This window comes from Taudactylus pleione, unplaced genomic scaffold (assembly GCF_031769625.1).
Source record: "Taudactylus pleione unplaced genomic scaffold, aTauple2 ptg000093l, whole genome shotgun sequence".
NCBI classification, from domain to species: Eukaryota; Metazoa; Chordata; class Amphibia; order Anura; family Myobatrachidae; genus Taudactylus; species Taudactylus pleione.
In genome coordinates this window covers 36,638,740-36,658,402 of record NW_028284495.1, presented here as the reverse complement: position 1 = coordinate 36,658,402, position 19,663 = coordinate 36,638,740, and the positions used below count along the sequence as shown (strand labels likewise).

At 41.4% G+C, this 19,663-nt stretch overlaps 1 protein-coding gene across 6 annotated transcripts in view; it reads right to left on the bottom strand.

Annotated features, from left to right (window-relative positions):
- Window positions 1–261: 261 nt before the first annotated feature.
- The window catches only part of PTPRM (protein tyrosine phosphatase receptor type M), a 900,933-nt gene continuing 881,531 nt past the window's right edge, over window positions 262–19,663 (bottom strand). For all 6 annotated transcript variants that reach the window (XM_088469672.1, XM_088469673.1, XM_088469674.1 and 3 more), the window contains one exon: window positions 262–930. In XM_088469672.1, the coding sequence (XP_088325798.1) occupies window positions 877–930 (54 nt within the window). In that variant the 3' untranslated portion in view covers window positions 262–876. The remainder of the gene's footprint in view (window positions 931–19,663) is intronic.

Here is a 19,663-nt window from a genome sequence, read left to right as displayed (position 1 = left end):
AGATATGTGGCATGAATAAAAATACTAACTATAGGTGGGGATCCTTAAAAAAATAAATAAATATATATATATATATATATATGCAGTATATATATATATATATATATATATATATATATATATAATTTATTTATCTTCACAATGAATGCTGTTTCTTTTAGTTTTTTTTTATTATTATTAAATAATCTGTACAAAACATTTACTATATAAACACATGAGAAAGCTTTGGATAGATTTTTTATTTATAATTTTTTAGGTTTTTCTGCAAATTAAGTCTTTAGTTTGTTTTTTTTTGTTTGTTTTTTTTTCAAATGATACAAATAAAGTAATTATAATTCAACAAAGTGTGGCCTGTTAAAATGCAGTTTAAAAACAGGTAAATACATTTATCATGTTTTCTTCTGAACACATTGGAATACAAATGTAACAAAAAATTGTATGTAGTCATAATGCTTAACTGCATTTTCCAAATAACTGGAGAAAAAAAAAATCAACACTTTTATAATTAAGACAATAACAAAAGTCAGTCAAACAAAAGAACATGGATCCTTCATAACAATGTAATTGTGCTCGTTCATTTGCCAAAATCTGCTGCTTCTATTAGGCAACTTTGTAGCTGTGGATAACTGATCCAGAAACTTCAAGATGATCTGTGTCAAGAAAGCAGCGAGACAGTGGGGAAAAAGGCAGTGCAGGCAGCTTCCAAATCACTTTTCTCCAGCTCCTTAAAGAGCCGATTATAAGAAAGCAAAATAAGCAGAACACTGAAGTCTTCATTGTACTGTATATACACAAATATCAAGAAACAATTGCATTGCTCGTAGTAAAGATGGAAAAGTTTTTTCTTTTCTTTGTTTTTCTCTATAATTAGTGCGGTCATCCAGAATTTAAATATTCCAAAGCCACTTCATAGCAAAATTTGTATTGATCCTGGAAAGAGAATACAAATACCCTGATTAGAACAATGAACACAAAGTAGGCAGCAGACCGGCTTAAACATGTCGCGTCAGGAATGATTTTCACTCCCTTTGAGTTAGGTAGATTTGTGTGGATAGAGATAGGAAATTATTGTAAATAGCTTCTACTGCATTTGAAGTGTTACTATAAGTAAAATCATCAGTTTGAGGATATCATATATAAACTATGATAAATTAGTATGACTATTATATAAAATACTGTGTTGTACACAGTGTATGAGGATATCTAATGATACTTTGGAATATCACACTTTAGCCCTCAGCATCTTAAATAATTCCAGGAGTATTCATCCATATCAATATTTTTTTTAAAATAGCTTCAAGCTAGCATATGGTGATAACATATGCTAGGGCCAACGCCGTTCATAAGTTCTAGCTTTTTCAAGTTATGACATATGACTTAAAAAATGTAACACATCTGTATTAAATATTGATTTTTTAAAGTGACAATCTTGAAAATAATAAGACCAAGAAAATGGCAGCTATTTGATTAGAATTGTAACAAAAACATTGCCTGATGAAGGCAAATGCATGCTGGCACCTGTAGTGCCAAAAGTGTGCAATATAATTAGTGCCTCCATCATTATTTAATTAATATGACCCATCTAACATAAAACTATTATTGCCCCCGTTATTTAATTAAAACATAATGTGCCTTTCATATTTAGAAACTAGTATTGCCTGCGCAATAAAAAATATTTTTTATAATTTAATATTATTTTGCCTTAATAAACTCATACATATTCAAAAGACGTTTTTTTGTACTCATTAGATTTTGCAAGCAGTTTTGAAACTCGTACAGTACATAGCACCAGCGATATCCATTTTCAGCCTCCAAACCAGTGATTGAGAGGACAAAATAACAATTTGCAGTGTGTTTAAACTCACAGGTAAAACCGCACTCCATTAAATCACCCACTTGGGATATGTCAATAGATGCCAACACTTACTTACATTGTAAACATCTTACTCTGCAGAACAATTTAACTTATAGTGACAGTAAATTCTACACAAATATTTTGATGTGTTGTAGAGGAGAATGAACTGCAGTATTTTGTGTATCCTTAAATATCAGAATAGTTCCAGTTTATCAACGTCTATCAGCCAGTTAAGTCAGTAGCTCCCAAACTGTGTTGATTAGGCCCCAATGTGATGTGGAAACACTCCTTATAGCATAACATTGCCCTCTTCTCAGAGGTTTGCCTACTCCATCTGACAACCTCTGTCATAAATATTCTATGGTATGCAAGTCACTGACTTACAGCAACTGGCATTTTAGCAGTAAAGTATTCTACATCAGGCTTTTTACCTTCATCAGTAAAACTCTTAAACAAATATTAGAGCTGAGCATTGTCACCACCATAGAATTTAATTTAACACACCCAAACTTGGAGTTTCCAACTGGAACAGAGTCTTGGCTTTGGGCTTCCTGACAAATCTGGAACTCAGCATGAGGCAAAACGTAATTTTCCCGAAATGATCGGATCTTGTGTGTTTTGGGTTGCATATAACAGTCCATCCCTCGTGATCAGATCTATGTCTAAAACTTGACAAAGTCACCTGAGAGTGATGAAACACGCTGGTAATCTGCAGTAGAACAGACATAACAGCACTGACACCACGCTGCCTGTGCCTTGCACTAACACCCTCAGCATGGAGAACACAGGGGACTTGCTGCGGCAGCTCTAGAAGACTGCCAGACCATCGGGGAAAAGCGTCACCGCTCACTTCAGACACACATGCCAGGGGGCGTGTGCAACATACTCCAGCGGCTGACAGTAGGATAAGGTAGGGAAAGTTATCACCTTCAGTAGCGTTTGACAGAGCCGTAACTAGACTTTTTGGTGCCCTGTGCCAGAGAGAGCATTGGCGCCCCCTCCCCCCATTTTTTAAAATGATAGTGCACCTGAAAAAGGGCATGGCCTCATGGGGAAGGGCCATTGAAGAGAGAGGGGTACTCCTGGGGCAGCCAGGAAAGCTGGGGATAAAAGAAGAGGAAGCTACAAGTGAGAATGATATAAACAGGAACATTGACAGGCCTGAACAGTGCTCCCTGCCCTGCGGTGCCCTGTGCCATGGCACTGGTCGCACTACCCTAGTTATGGCCCTGGTGTTTGAGTCCTGACTTTTTCCAGAAAGGGGCTATAAACATAATTGTCTGTGTTTGTTTATGTTCAGTCCATCTTGTTACAGAATATTTATATCTGGCAAAATATTACAAGCGCTTTCATCAGCATTTACTTCCAAGCATTTATCTCTTACCACACATGACTTACGTGCAATTCTGAATCAGGCCCAGTGTGTGAAACAAATACCCTTGTACCAGACTATAAAATTGGTGAGCGCCACTGTTTGCATGATGAAGCTGTACCCTATACCTCGCTGTATTAATCCTCTCTGCTATAAAGCACAACACTTCTATTAGAATCTAAAAGTGTCAGATCACTGTATCATACAGCTCCCCAACAATCCCTGATACAGATGTGTCCACATACATCTAGCCTCCTTGCGCGTCAAACAGCCCTTCTAGTAGAGCCATGCCGGGCCGCATATAATTAAAATGAGATGTGGCATGACTTTATTCTGTGTGCGACTGCGGCTGTATCTGCATGCAAAATGCTACGTTACAATGTCACAGCCACTGACACTGTAACGTAGCATTTCGCATGCTGATATAACCACAATCGGACACAGAACATTGGCACACCACATATCATTTTAATCATCATAAGCTGTTTGCTATTTGCATCACTTTGTGAATACGATGCATTTTAAGGAAAAAATCACACAAGAAGACACTCAGCGCTACCGAGTCGCAAAGTGCTCACGCATTGTATAACAGTACTTGTAGCGCATGGAGGATAGATGTATGTGGACACATCTGTACATGTACCTGGGTGACAGCATTATTCAGAAGGTGGGGCATCAAAGGACAGAGAGCTCTTAATGAATTCATTTGGAGGAATGGGCATTTCTGTGAAACCCCCTCATCCAAATGTTGAAAACCCTCTCCAATGAATCTCTAAGCAATATACATATATATAAAATAGAAAAGTATTTCATTTTTAGAATGTTATACGTAAGAGTGAACAATACACCGCAGGCTTCTGGTGCCTGGAAAAAAGTTACAGTATATCCAAATATTTCCTTGTTAAGTACAGTAAGATAGATTTCTGTGTAACTATCCAATAACTTATACTTCCTGTGTATCCTAATATTTCACCACATTTCTACATTCAATCACAGTTAACATATTAAGTTATTATATCTTTATTTTCTTTAATATATTCAGTGACTTCCTGTAACTTTTCTTTTGCACCTGACTATTTCTCTAAAACTCAATAAAAAATACTCTATTCCCTAATCCTCATGGGAAAAAGTGATATAAAAATGCAATCTGTCCATGTTTACAGCAGTTTCCTCTAACTGAGACTACCACAGCTGAGACTACCACAACTGAGACTACCACAACTGAGACTGGACAGAGGAATCAAAACAGAATATTAGTTTTGTCCAACATAGGCAAGTTTTGTAATATAGTTTAAACATTATTACTCTCTAATTTTGTATGTACATGGACAGACAGCTTTGGTTTGTAAGATACCGTATATACTCGAGTATAAGCCGAGTTTTTCAGCACAAAAAATGTGCTGAAAAAGTACCCCCTCGGCTTATACTCCAGTGAAGTGTAGCGCTGACCGGACGGAGTTCGGTCAGCGCTACACACTGCCAAACACACAGCCGCCGGAGCCGGCAGCTGTGCGTTTGCTGTAATCAGCAGCCGCTGAGAGTCTGTCAGACTCTCAGCGGCTGCTGCTGCTCCCACTGCGGGAGCCATCTTCCGGCTCCCGCAGTGGGTGATGGGAGACACGTCGTCATGACGACGTCTCTCCCATGCAAAGCGGCCGGAGGAGCGGACAGCGGCGGGACCAGGGGCGGGAGTTTCAGGTAAGTGTTTATTTTTTTTTAATTCTTATCACGTCTCTCTCTACTAGGGGGGGGGCTACAGGGGGCACAACCAGGGGGCGATTACTACAGGGGGCACTACCAGGGGGCGATTACTACAGGGGGCATTATCAGGGGGCGATTACTACAGGGGGCATTATCAGGGGGCGATTACTACAGGGGGCACTAAAAGGGGGGATTACCACTGGGGGAACTACCAGGGGGGGATTACTACAGGGGGCACTAAAAGGGGGGATTACCACTGGGGGTACTACCAGGGGGGGATTACTACTGGAGGCACTGAAAGGGGGGATTACCACTGGGGGCACTACCAGGAGGGATTACTACTGGGGGCACAACCAAGGGGAATTACTACTGGGGGCACTACCAGCTGCTGCCATTTCCCACACTAGGCTTATACTCGAGTCAATAAGTTTTCCCAGTTTTTTGGGGTAAAAGTAGGTACCTTGGCTTATATTCGGGTCGGCTTATACTCGAGTATATGCGGTAAGTTTTGTAAATCAACAATGTTCAGCTTACAATAGTGATGACTAATAAAGAGGAGTCAGCATACTCATTTTCCATAACCTGTGTATGCACTACCATATACTGTTTATGGGATATAATCAATATCCTGACACCCCTCACAATTCAGATGCCGGCATCGTGAGCGCTGGGGTGCCGAAGGTAAGTAGCGGGGTTAGTTGGAGTGTTAGGCTTAGGCACTAGGGTTAGGCACCTTGGGGGGAGAGTTAGGTTTAGGGTGTGAAGAGGGGGAGGTCAGGTTCAGGCACTCGGGGGAGTTTAGGGTTATTCACCAAAGAGGGAGGGTTAGGGTAGGGAGAGGGGGAGGGTTAGCATACCGAACAACAAGTGTCGGTGCTAGGATTCTGACAGCCAGGAACCCGACTGCTGGCATCCCATAGCCAGCCCCTGTTTATTTAGTCAGAACGCTGACAGCTTTGGCAGCCATATTACTCAGAGACACCCTTAGCAGCCATATTACACAGAGACCCGCCCATAGCAGCCATATTACACAGAGACCTGCCCTTAGCAGCCATATCACGCAGAGAGCTGCCCTTAGCAGCCATATCACACAGAGACCTGCCCTTAGCAGCCATATCACACAGAGACCTGCCCTTAGCAGCCATATCACACAGAGACCTGCCCTTAGCAGCCATATCACACAGAGACCTGCCCTTAGCAGCCATATTACACAGAGACCTGCCCTTAGCAGTCATATTACACAGAGACCTGACCTTAGCAGCCATATTACACAGAGACCTGCCCTTAGCAGCCATATTACACAGAGACCTGACCTTAGCAGCCATATCACACAGAGACCTGCCCTTAGCAGCCATGTAACACAGAGACCTGTCCTTAGCAGCCATATTACACAGAAACCTGCCCTTAGCAGCCATGTAACACAGAGACCTGCCCATAGCAGCCATATTACACAGAGACCTGACCTTAGCAGCCATATTACACAGAGACCTGCCATTAGCAGCCATATAACACAGAGAGCTGCCCTTAGCAGCCATATAACACAGAGAGCTGCCCTTAGCAGCCATATCACGCAGAGAGCTGCCCTTAGCAGCCATATCACGCAGAGACCTGCCCTTAGCAGCCATATTACACAGAGACCTGTCCTTAGCAGCCATATTACACAGAGACCTGCCCTTAGCAGCCATGTAACACAGAGACCTGCCCTTAGCAGCCATATTACACAGAGACCTGACCTTAGCAGCCATATTACACAGAGACCTGCCCTTAGCAGCCATATTACACAGAGACCTGCCCTTAGCAGCCATATTACACAGAGACCTGCCCTTAGCAGCCATGTAACACAGAGACCTGCCCTTAACAGCCATATTACACAGAGACCTGACCTTAGCAGCCATATTACACAGAGACCTGCCCTTAGCAGCCATATTACACAGAGACCTGCCCTTAGCAGCCATATTACACAGAGACCTGCCATTAGCAGCCATATAACACAGAGAGCTGCCCTTAGCAGCCGTATCACGCAGAGAGCTGCCCTTAGCAGCCATATCACACAGAGACCTGCCCTTAGCAGCCATATTACACAGAGACCTGTCCATAGCAGCCATATTACACAGAGACCTGTCCTTAGCAGCCATATTACACTGAGACCTGTCCTTAGCAGCCATGTAACACAGAGACCTGTCCTTAGCAGCCATATTACACAGAGACCTGACCTTAGCAGCCATATTACACAGAGACCTGCCCTTAGCAGCCATATTACACAGAGACCTGCCCTTAGCAGCCATATTACACAGAGACCTGCCCTTAGCAGCCATGTAACACAGAGACCTGCCCTTAACAGCCATATTACACAGAGACCTGACCTTAGCAGCCATATTACACAGAGACCTGCCCTTAGCAGCCATATTACACAGAGACCTGCCCTTAGCAGCCATATTACACAGAGACCTGCCCTTAGCAGCCATATAACACACAGAGAGCTGCCCTTAGCAGCCATATCACGCAGAGAGCTGCCCTTAGCAGCCATATCACACAGAGACCTGCCCTTAGCAGCCATATTACACAGAGACCTGTCCATAGCAGCCATATTACACAGAGACCTGTCCTTAGCAGCCATATTACACAGAGACCTGTCCTTAGCAGCCATGTAACACAGAGACCTACCCTTGGCAGCCATATTACACAGAGACCTGACCTTAGCAGCCATATTACACAGAGACCTGCCCTTAGCAGCCATATTACACAGAGACCTGCCCTTAGCAGCCATATCACGCAGAGAGCTGCCCTTAGCAGCCATATCACGCAGAGACCTGCCCTTAGCAGCCATATCACGCAGAGACCTACCCTTAGCAGCCATATCACGCAGAGACCTGCCCTTAGCAGCCATATCACTCAGAGACCTGCCCTTAGCAGCCATATCACACAGAGATATGCCATTTGCAGGTCATTGGATAAAACTACTCCTCCTCCATTGCTAGTACCACAACAGCATTCCTCAAACACTTATACAGTATATTGCAAAAGTATTCAACCCCTTTAAAAGTCAGATCTTTCTGTATTAAAATTTACATTTACACATATTGTTCCAGACAGTATTTATTTTTAAATACCAGTAGACTCTTTCAAGTAAATTTTCAAACTCATAATTCATTATTTGTCTACAGATTATTTTTAAAGAATAACTGAAAATGCTTTTTACATAGGTATTCAACCCCTGAAGACTAGTACTTAGTACACTGATTCCCAACCTCAGTCCTCAAGGCACACCAACAATCCTGGTTTTAAAGATATCCATGCTTAAACATAGATGGTTAAATCAAAATAACTGAGGTACAGTACTAATTAAGTCACCTGTGCTCAAGTATGGCTATCCTTAAAACCTGGACTGTTAGTGTGCCTTGAGGACCGTGGTTGGAAACTCCTGACTTAGTAGAACCACCATTTGCTGCAACAGCAGCTTGAAATCAGTTGGAATAAGTTCTGCCAGCTTTGCACACTGTTAGAGAGAATTGCCCATTGTTCCTTGCAGATATGCTCCAGGTTGTTCAAGTTGGTTGGATAATGCTTTTGGATTGCAATTTTCAAATAGTGCCACAGATTGTCAATTGGATTGAGATCTAGCTTTTGAGTTGGCCATTGTAGAACATTCTCCTTTTTGTTGTTCAACCACACCAGTATTGCTATGGCCTTGTGCTTGGGATCATTGTCCTGCTGAAAGGTGATGTTGTTTTTCTTTAGTAATAGCTTCTTTCTAGCCACCCTCCCTTACAAGCCAGTAGTATGCAGAGCTCCTGATATGGTTGATTGGTGCACCTCCACTCCAGATTCAATCACTGAATACTGTAGCTCCATCAAAGTTACGGTTTGCCTCTGTGTGACTTCCCTCACAAGTTTTATACTTGCTCTGACATAAGTTTGGAGGATTGGCCTTGTCCAATCAGTGCCTTGGTGGTATAATTCAGCTTCCACACAACTGATCCAACAGTGCTCATTGGAGAATCCAAGCACTTTGATATTATTTTGAAGACTATTCCTATTTTGTGCGTGGCTAAAGCTTTATCTTTAATATCCTTAGGTCTTTATTTACACAGTATGACCAATGTTACTTGAATTAGGGTGTCCTTTATTCATAAAAGTTAACTTTGTTTAGCGTTTCACAGGCAGAGGCTAATTGAAAGCCAATTGTTAGGGTAATACAGATGTGTCCTTTTACGTCTTTGCTGCAATTGCACTAAAAAGCCCCTCTCAGCGCTAGGTCCGTCCCATGAGACTCTACTAGGGCTGAGCATCTTTTTTGCCGAAAATGAGTCTAAGTTGCAATGTTATGAGACTAGGATGCACCAGCAGACTGTGCTGATTAAATTGCTATGTGACACTTGTACTGTATATCAGAGTCTCTGATTCTGTATGCAAAGTTCTATAATGTAGCAGACATAGCTTTCTTTGTTCCAAGTTTCGTTATGGTTCATATACAGACTCAGGTGTACATACACAGATATACAAGTGTCACCTATAAAATTATTCACTACAGTCTGCTGGTGTGATGCCCGAAGCTAACAGAGTAGCACGGGACCTGGCTGCTCACTCATGTCAGGTAAGTCGCTCTGCGTGGCGTATTGAGGCGAGATGTATGAGGACGCATCTGTATCTTTTATCTGTGTAAACTTGGAACTTTCATAGTGCAAGGGCTGAATACTTGTGCAAGCAGCATTTTTAACATTTTTATTTTTTTAAATCTGCAAACACATAATGCATTATGAAATTGAAAAAGAATACTGGTCCCAGTGCCATATTAACAGTGGGGTGGAGGGAACTACAGTCCCAGGCCTGCACTTAAAAATAGGCCCGTCATCATGATGGCAAGATGATGACTAGCCACCCAGCTTGCTATATGGTTGCCCATAAGTCATAATATGAAACTGTTATTTTTCTTTTCCTGACAAAATTACTAAGTTTCTACTTTTACATATTTAGTGAGACATTGAGTCTGCTAGTGTAGGGGGTGTACATGACTAAATGGCACTGGCCACACCCACACAACACTGGTCACCTCCCCCACTTCTCAGTACAGGCACTTAAATCACTTTGAGCTCTAAATCCGTCTCTCTCTATCTTTATTTTCATATAACATTTAGGTTAAAATAAGCATACGTTATATTGTCATATGTCATGTCAGCAGATACAGTTGATAACTGATAGTTCTCTACAAAATGGTGACCTTTCTAACAAAGCTGAGTGACATCACAAAGGCTGTTTATAATGTAACAAGTCACATATTCAGTATACTGAGGTGAGAAATGACCTCCTGCATACATTTTCCATTGCTATCTATCTAATTATAATCCATATATCTATAATTTAGGTTAAGATAAGCTTACATTACAAGGTCAGTAGGCATATTAACAAATACAGTTGATAACTGACAGTTCTATAGCAAGTCATAGTTTAAGGTTATAAATCACATCCTACCTGCATTTCACCAATGCTATATATCTAACATTATTTTCATATATGACCTTTAGGACGGTATTCAATTAGTTTTGCGTACGCAATAAAGTTTTCACCTACATCGCGTATTTTACCTGCGGAAACTTATCGTGCGCATACCCGCTATTCGCCCTATTCAATTCCCAAAAGACGTGAAAAAGGAGACACTTGAAGTCAGAACAGGCGAAAAGTGTTGTCAGAATCGAGGAAATCAGCATGAACCCCCCAAAAAAGATGCAGAAGCAATGGGGATCAATGTAGTAGTGCCAGATTAGTCCTAGTAAAACTGTTTGGGGTACTTAAGTTTGCACAATTGCCTCTAATTAGCGTCTTTGCACAAATGGTGAAGAATGGCATAAAGCAGTATTATTTGGAGAAAATAAGTTGTCCTGTAAAATTTGGGGTACCTGAAAATGGGTGCAAGCATCTTTTAATGTCTCTAAAGTGTAGTTTTAATAAAAGTGAAATTCCTCCGTCATAAAGGTACCTGCAACCCCAAAAACACTTGGCCCCTTCTTAGTGCACCCCCAGAACCTTATTTCGCTAGTTTGCGAACTTGTCCCCCCGCTTTGTGCTTTGTCGCCCCCAAATTCAAAGGACTTTTTTGGGGTGTCACTTACTTTTTTTTAGGGATATTTTGACACAGTTATCCTTTGGGGGGCTGTCCCAAGGGTTCTGAGTAGTTTCCCCAACTTTGCACCCCGAAATAAAAATTTTGCACTTCTTTTCTCCTGCTATTGAGAGGCAAATCTTTTTCGCCTATTACATTGCATTGACTTTCCGCGTACGCGAAACCCAGCTGGAATTGAATACGGAGATAAGTTTCCAACAGACGAAAAGTCGCAATTGGCGATACTTTTTCATGGATCTCGTCTTTTCGCTTCTAATTGAATACGGCCCTAAGTTTAAAGTAAGCATACCTTACACTGTCACATGTCATATCAACAGGTACATGCATTTGATAAGTGGCATGCATTTTGTCATTTTTTTCTATTGTATAATCCATCTACCTATCAGTTAGGTTAAATCAAGCTTACATTAGAAGGTCAGTACACAGTATTATCAGATACAGTTGATAACTGACAGTTCTATAGCAAGTCACATGATCAGCCTATTAAGATTATAAATCCTACCTTAATTTCACTATCTACAGTATCTATCTATCTATCTATCTATCTATCTATCTATCTATCTATCTATCTATCTATCTATCTATCTATCTATCTATCTATCTATCTATCATTTAGGTTAAAATAAGTTTACACTACGCAGTCAGTAGGAATTTTCTACAGATAAAGTTGATAACTAACAGTTCTACAGCAAGTCATATAATCAGCCTATTGAGGTTATAAATCACATCCTTTCTGCATTTCACCAATGCAAGCTATCTTTCTAACATTTTTTTAATTACATTTTTAGATTAAAATAAGCATACCTTACATTGTGATATGTCATCAGCAGATATAGTTGATAACTGACCTTTCTTCCAAATTTGAGTGACATCACAAAGGCTGTTTATGATGTAACAAGTCACATGGTTAGGTTAGTAAAGTATCAGGGACGTAGCTAGGGTGGTGAAGGGCAGGGGGCGCTGTTTGGGCCTGTCAATTTTCCTGTTTATTATCATTCTCACTTGTAGCTTCCTCTTCTTTTAAACCCAGCATCTCCTGGCCTCCCCTATCTCTTCCCTGGCCCTTCCCCATGAGGCCATGGGCCTTTTGCAGGTGCACTATCTTATGTTCCTATTTAAAAAATGGGGGGGGACGCCAATGCTCTCTCTGGCACAGTGCACCAAAAAGTCTAGTTACGGCTCTGGTTAGTATATTAAGGTGAAAATCACCTCCTGCATGCATTTTGACATTTCTTCTATTTACAATGTATTTATAATATGTTGTATCTATCATTTAGGCTAAAATAAGCTTACATTACAAGATCAGTAGACAAACTCACATATGAAGTTATTAACTGAATATAGAAAGTCACATTATCAGCGTTTTAAGGTTACAAATCCCATCCTATATGCATTTCACCATGTATGTCTGTCTATTTATTTTTCTTTATATCATTACTTTCATATAACATTTAGGTTAAAATAAGCATGTCTTATATTGTGAGAGGTCATATCAGCAGATACAGTTAATATCTGACAGTTTTCTACAAAGCAACCTTTCTGCCAAGACTGAGTGACATCACAAAGGCTGTTTATGATGTGAACAAATCACATAATCAGCATACTGAGGTGAAAAAGCACATTCTGCCTGCATTATACCATTGCTATCTATGTTTAATCTATTTATCCAGAACCAGATTATCAATAGGGTGGATGGGACTATTGCTGCAGGCCTGCATATAAAATTAGGCCCATTTTTATAATGGCAAGATGATAATCAAATGTCTAGCTTACCACACGATTGGCCAGAAATCATATCTTTAAACTTGTATTTTTGCTTTTGTGAGAAAATTATGCATTTTTTTCTCATTTTACATACTATGGGAGACATTGGGTATGATAATATAGGGGACTTACAGGACCACATGGCACTGGCCACACCCACACAGTGCTGGTCACAGCACCTCCTCTTCTCACTAGAGGCCATTGATCCTTTCCGTCCCAGGACCATGTGGTCCTAAATCCGTCCATAACTGGTTCGTAATATAAAAAATACTGTCTGGAACAATCTCTGCGTTATTTGTAATGCAGACAAATCTGGTGACCTTTTAGGGGGTTGAATAATTTAGCAGTGTACTGTATAATAGTCCAGATAAATAGGCTATGTATAGACTTGACAGTGGTGTTAGAGCTTCTAATTGGTGTCTCCAGTTGACTTGCATGATGTCTGGACATTAGAGGATCATTCTGTGATAAGAAACTTTACAGATATGTCCTCATACATCCAACCTCAATAAGCCACGTGGCACGAGAAACCTGGTGTGAGTGAGCAGCTGGGTCCCGTGTGCCTATACTAACGCCATATGTCTTTTTTGCGTCCTTTTTGCCTGAAAATGCATTTTAGGTGCACAAGGAGATTCTGCTGGGCTCGATTCAGACGCGCCCGCTAGATGAGTTCGCTCACTAGATGCATATGCAAATTCGGCAAGGCAGGCAATCGCACGGCAAGGCATTAGCACACCCACTATGTCTTGGCGTGCGATCGCTGTGTATGCAGATGCCCACCAGCCTGTCTTAAGATGCTCACTTGCGCACGTCATCTCCAGGAAGTGTATGCAACCATCGGTAACATCGAGTACCATCGGATGCATATGCAGCGCTTGTGGTTGACCATACCCTACTGCAAGCACTGCAAGCGGTTCAGTGTAATATTCAGCCAGGTGACATGTGCTATGACGCTGCCTCTTAATAATGCACGCCTATGAAATGGCGTTAAGACGCTCAGGCACGCCTACATTCACACCTCCACTCTAGCGGCCAGCCCCTGTCACCACCCACAAATGGCTTCTCCTGTCACTTATTCAGCCGGGCTGTCTATGTGCAGGGAGCGAACGCTTCCCGATCGCTCGGACTTGTTCACGCACGCACACTGTGATGTGTACGCATGCGCAGAATGCAAACATCGGCTGGCTGCGTGCGAATGCTTCTTAGCGAGCGGGTCTGCATCAGGCCCTGTATACAAAGCACAACTAAACTTGGCGTGGAAAAAAGCCGCAGGATGCTGCTACGTAGCTCTTCATATACAGATTCAGAGACTCAGTTGGACACTTGTATATCTGAATCTGTATATGAAGTTTAGTGTCCAATACGGCTGCCATGTTTGCAATATGTACTTTCTTTCTTCATACCAGTATACAGGTCTCCATTGCTCTCTAATCATCAATTCCATAAGGGAAATGATCAGCCAATGCATGGGTCCCTGATAACATTATACTGATGTATTTTTTTCATCTCAATTTTATCTTTTACTATGTTAACTATTTTATCTACTTTCTTATTCATAGTACTCTCATTGTAGATTTTCAGGAGAGGTGCCTGCAATGTTCTTCATCAGGTACCCCTCAGCTGATACAATGCAACAGTAGATGCCATACTTCCTGACTCAAATTCCTGTATGCTCTTATGAGTACGCTCACGCATCATTCACTATATTATACAATGATGTGTAACAGCTGCTCCTTGTAGCATTATGACAGGATATTACTTACCTACTTCGAATCACCCTCCTTTTTGTATTATGATGATATTCTACCGATCCAGTAAAAAAACTTTTCTACTTACACGATCGCATAAAATTGTGAATAATATCAGGTATCTACAGGGTTAAATCAAGCAGTATTGAACTCTATACACAACACTGCTTTTTTATTCATAATCATGTTCACGAGCAATTTCTATATTTTTTAATATTGTTAATCACCCTTCTCTCAATAGTATCATTCCTAGTAACAGCTTACTCTGATATATAATTAAAAATCCGATTTATGTATTCATTCTATGCACTGCCGTTTTTTGAGCCTTCCTATTTGTTAATACAAATGTCTATCATACTCTTACTCCATATTCATTGGAGTATGGAGTACATATAGGTATTGGCTCTTTAATCTGCCAGTCAATGCAGGGGAAATATGATTGGTTGATCTCAACTATTAGTATGCTGCATTGGGACTGAGAAATTAGGGTGGAGACTGTGAGCAAGCCTGATAACAGCGAAACGCGCGTCTTACATCCGGGTCACGTGGTGCGCACACGTGACGCCGGCGTCTACCCCAGGCACAGCGGCATGCACTCGTGCCAATGAAATTACCACTGACCATACCAACTGACTGCTCGCTGATCAGGTAAGTGGCGCACACCCCCTGCACTGCCTGGCGCATCAGGGCAGACGGCCACGAATCCTATCAGCCTATTATCTTGACATCTGATTACAGTCAATGCAAATATATTAGAGACTACCCAGTGTTATACATGTGTTCTTTATTTACAAATTCGGCATATGTTATATGTTAAGAGCTAATGTGTTACCAGGCACTATGTATGATCTATGTGTTACATGAATCACTCATTGACTTGCTGGCTGGTCGCTTATATACTGATGTTTAGGTTATATGAATTAAAATATTGGTATTATCTTATTATATTTTTTGTGGCTAATTATCAGAGTGCATGCAGGCATTGGTTCTGCGATACAGATGAATTGTATTTATCATTTTTCATGCCTGGTCTGTGTTTAACTGGAGTTAAATTATATTGCTGGTTCAGCATATTATTTATTTAATTGACTGACTTTATTATCTCGCCTGGCTTTTTATTAACATCCATGAGGAATATATCCTTACAGATTTTTTTGTACTGAGAGACAATAGTCTCCAGCATATATTATATAGTTTTCATGTTGTATGTATATTTGTTTGTCCATACTGAGAGACAACAGTCTCCAGTTAATTATATGTTTCTTGTTGTATGTATATCAGTTTGTCCAAAATTTTGATGATTGCTCTTTTAAATATATTTATTGAAAGTTATAGGGGTTATTGTGTCCATCCAGGGGCAGGGGCGTGTTCGTAAAAAATATTGACAGTGTTAGTGGAAAATGTAGTGTATTCGTAAAAAATATTGTCACACTGTAAGTGGAAAACGCAGTGTGTTATTCTTTTCTTATTCATAAAAACTGTAGGTCATTGATACCACAGTGTAATATTTAAAATTGGTACAAATTGACATGTGTGCTGTACCCCACTTCATTCATGTTTGTTAATATGGAGAATGATCAGTTGAGAGGAGAGCAGGAACCACATACTAGTGGTGGAGCTGCTGCCAGTGCCACCAGTCATACTCACGATACTACCATTTACCCGAACTCATGACGATACTAAGTTCACCCGAACTTCCATATCCGAGGCGAGATCCGAGTCCGGCTCGGGTTTTCCAGCTTGACTCAGAGCGTGGCAAAACGACATCATCCCGCTGTGTCGGATTCTCGCGGGTTTTGGATTGTATAAAAGTCCCTCCCCCACGGTGATCCACGCCATTAGCTTGCTGAATCCCGGGCTGTCAGGGATGTGCTTCATCCAAGAGGGGCTGCTGTGTCTATCCAGGGGTTGCTGTGTCCATCAAGGACAGGGGCTTCTGTGTCTATCCAGGGTCTGCTGTGTCCATCCAGGGGTTGCTGTTGCTGTTTCCATCCAGGGGCAGTGGCTGTTGCTGTGTCTATCCAGGCGCAGCTGTGTCCATCCAGGGGTTGTTGTGCCCATCTAGGGCAGGGGCTGCTGTGTCCATCCAGGGGCAGGGACGTGTTCGTAAAAAATATTGACACTGTTAGTGGAAAAGCAGTGTATTCGTAAAAAATATTGTGACACTGTAAGTGGAAAACACAGTGTATTCGTAAAAAATATTGACACGGTTAGTGGAAACGCAGTGTATTCGTAAAAAATATTGCCACACTAAGCGGAAAACGCAGTGTATTCGTAAAAAATATTGTCACACTAAGTGGAAAACGCAGAGTATTCGTAAAAAATATTGACGCTGTTAGTGTAAACGCAGTCTATTCGTAAAAAATATTGTGACACTGTAAGTGGAAAATGCAGTGTATTTGTAAAAAATATTGTCACACTGTAAGTGGAAAATGTAGTGTATTCGTAAAAAATATTGACACGGTTAGTGGAAACGCAGTGTATTCGTAAAAAATATTGTCACACTGTAAGTGGAAAACGCAGTGTGTTATTCTTTTCTTATTCATAAAAAACCTTGTGACACTGCAGGTCATTGATACCGCAGTGTAATATTTAAAATTGGTACAAATTGACATGTGTGCTGTACCCCACTTCATTCATGTTTGTTAATTTGGAGAATGATCAGTTGAGAGGAGAGCAGGAACCACATACTAGTGGTGGAGCTGCTGCCAGTGCCACCAGTCCTACTCATGACGATACTAGTCCATCTACATCATCTACTAAAGCTGATGCCCATGGGCATACAGGGCTTAAGTCAGGGCATCTAAAAGCAAGCAAGCAATGTTTTACAGCGTTAAAAAAAAAAAGCTAAGTTAGCTGCAGAGAAACAAAAAATTGCCAATATGCCATTCACTACACAAAGTGGCAAAGAAAGGATAAGGCCTTGGCCTTTATTTATGACTGGTGGTTCTGCATCTTATGATGATGTAAGCCCTTCTCGCTGTATAAGTGTAAAAAAATTTAAATCGCTAAGGCACATGAACCAACTGTGTGCACAGAAAGTCACAGATCCCAGAGGAGAGTCCAAGTGTGTCCGCGGTTGCCATGTGTGAGCCTGACCTTTCTAATACTGTACTTGAAGAGGATCCTCCTTCCACCATTTGTGTGCCCTCTGCAAATGTGGGGATGAGCAGCACAAGTCAACATGCTGACGTAGAAATCGAGAATGCTTCTGTGGAATTGCACCATTAGGATGAGGATGATATTTCTGTAGTTGGCGCTAAGAAGGGTGATGAGGATGTTGATGCCGAGGATGTTTGTGTAAAAACTATAAATCAGGCAACAGTTGTTACCCATGGTGGGAAAAAGCCCATTGTTGTGATGACTGGACAAAGGACCAAAAAATCCACTTCTCATGTGTGGAATCATTTCCACCCAATAACGGACAACAGTTGTCAAGCTATCTGTAACCATTGCCGAGTAACAGTGAGTAGAGGTAAGGACCTTAACCATCTAGGAACCTCCTCCCTGTTACGTCACTTGCAGCGCATTCATCAAATTGAAAAGTGTTTTTCAAATTTAGAAACTTTGGCTAAAAAACAATCAGTTCAGTGTCACCTAGCTGCTCCCTTCTCTCTGGATCCAAGCACCTGCAATCTCCACCACCAACACCTGCATCATCATCAACATCCTCAATCGTGATCAGAAGTAGTCCAACATCCAATTTCATAAGAATCACTGACTCCTCTCCTATTCTTGGTTCCTCAGAAGGATCCTTGAGTGCTACGTCTGTTGCTGCTGCGAGTGGATCTTCATCCCAGAAGGGGACCAGGAATAAGACTACTTTTAATTTAACCAAACAATTGAATGTCAAACAATCCTTTGCAATGGGTAACAAGTATGACAGCAGACACCCAGTTGCACAGCGGATTACAGACGCCATAACAGCTATGCTGGTATTAGATGTGAGTCCAGTTTACGCCATTAATGCAGTGGGTTTTAGTCAGTTAATTGAGGTCCAGTGTCCCCGCTACCATGTCCCTTCTAGATTCCACTTCTCTGGAATAGCAATTCCCAATCTGTACAAGGACATTAAATAAAACCTTATTAGTGTCCTCCGAAATGCCGTTGCGCCCACTGTTCACTTAACTACAGATATGTGGACAAGTGGGACAGGGCAAACTAAAGATTACATGACTGTGACAGCCCACTGGGTAGGTGTATTGCCTCCAACAGTGCAAACAGCAGCACCATCTAACAAATGCCAGCTCATTCAGAGGCAGGCTACTCTTGTGTATCACCGGTTTCACTAAGATGCATACTGCTGAGAACCTCTTAGAAAAACTCAGGGAAATCATTGCAAAATGGCTTACCCCACTTGGACTCGAGATTTGTGATTTCTGACAATGCCACCAATATTGTGCGAGCATTACATGTGGGCGAATTCGAACACATCCCATGTTTTGCTCACACAATTAATTTGGTGGTGCAACATTTTTTAAAAATGACAGGGGCATGCAGGAGATGCTCTCGGTGGCCCGAAGGATTTTGGGACATTTTTGACATTCAGCAACTGCGTGTTGAAGATTGCAGCACCAGCAAGAACTGTTGAATTTGCCCTGCCATCAGCTGAAGCAAGAGGTAGTAACTAGGTGGAATTCTACCCTCTATATGTTTCAGCGGATGGAGGAGCAGCAATAGGCCATCCAAGGTTACACTATGGCCTATGATATAGGGAAAGGAGCGGGAATTCACCTTAGTCAAGCGCAGTGGAGAATAATTTCCGTGTTGTGCAAGATTCTCAAACCCTTTGAACTTGCCACATGTGAAGTTAGTGCAGATACTGCCAGCTTGAGTCAGGTCATTCCCCTAGTCAGACTTTTGCAAAAGCAGCTGGAGAAACTGAAGGAAGAGCTGAAAAGGAGCAATTCCGCTAAGTATGTCGGACTTGTAGATCAAGCCCTTCATTCGCTTCGCCAGGATCCAAGGGTCGTCAATCTCTTGAAATCAGATCAGTATATTTTTGCGACCATACTTGATTCTAGGTTTAAGTCCTACCTTGTGTCTTTCTTTCCAACGGACATAAATCTGAAAAGATACAATGAGCTGTTTGTGAAAAAATTGTC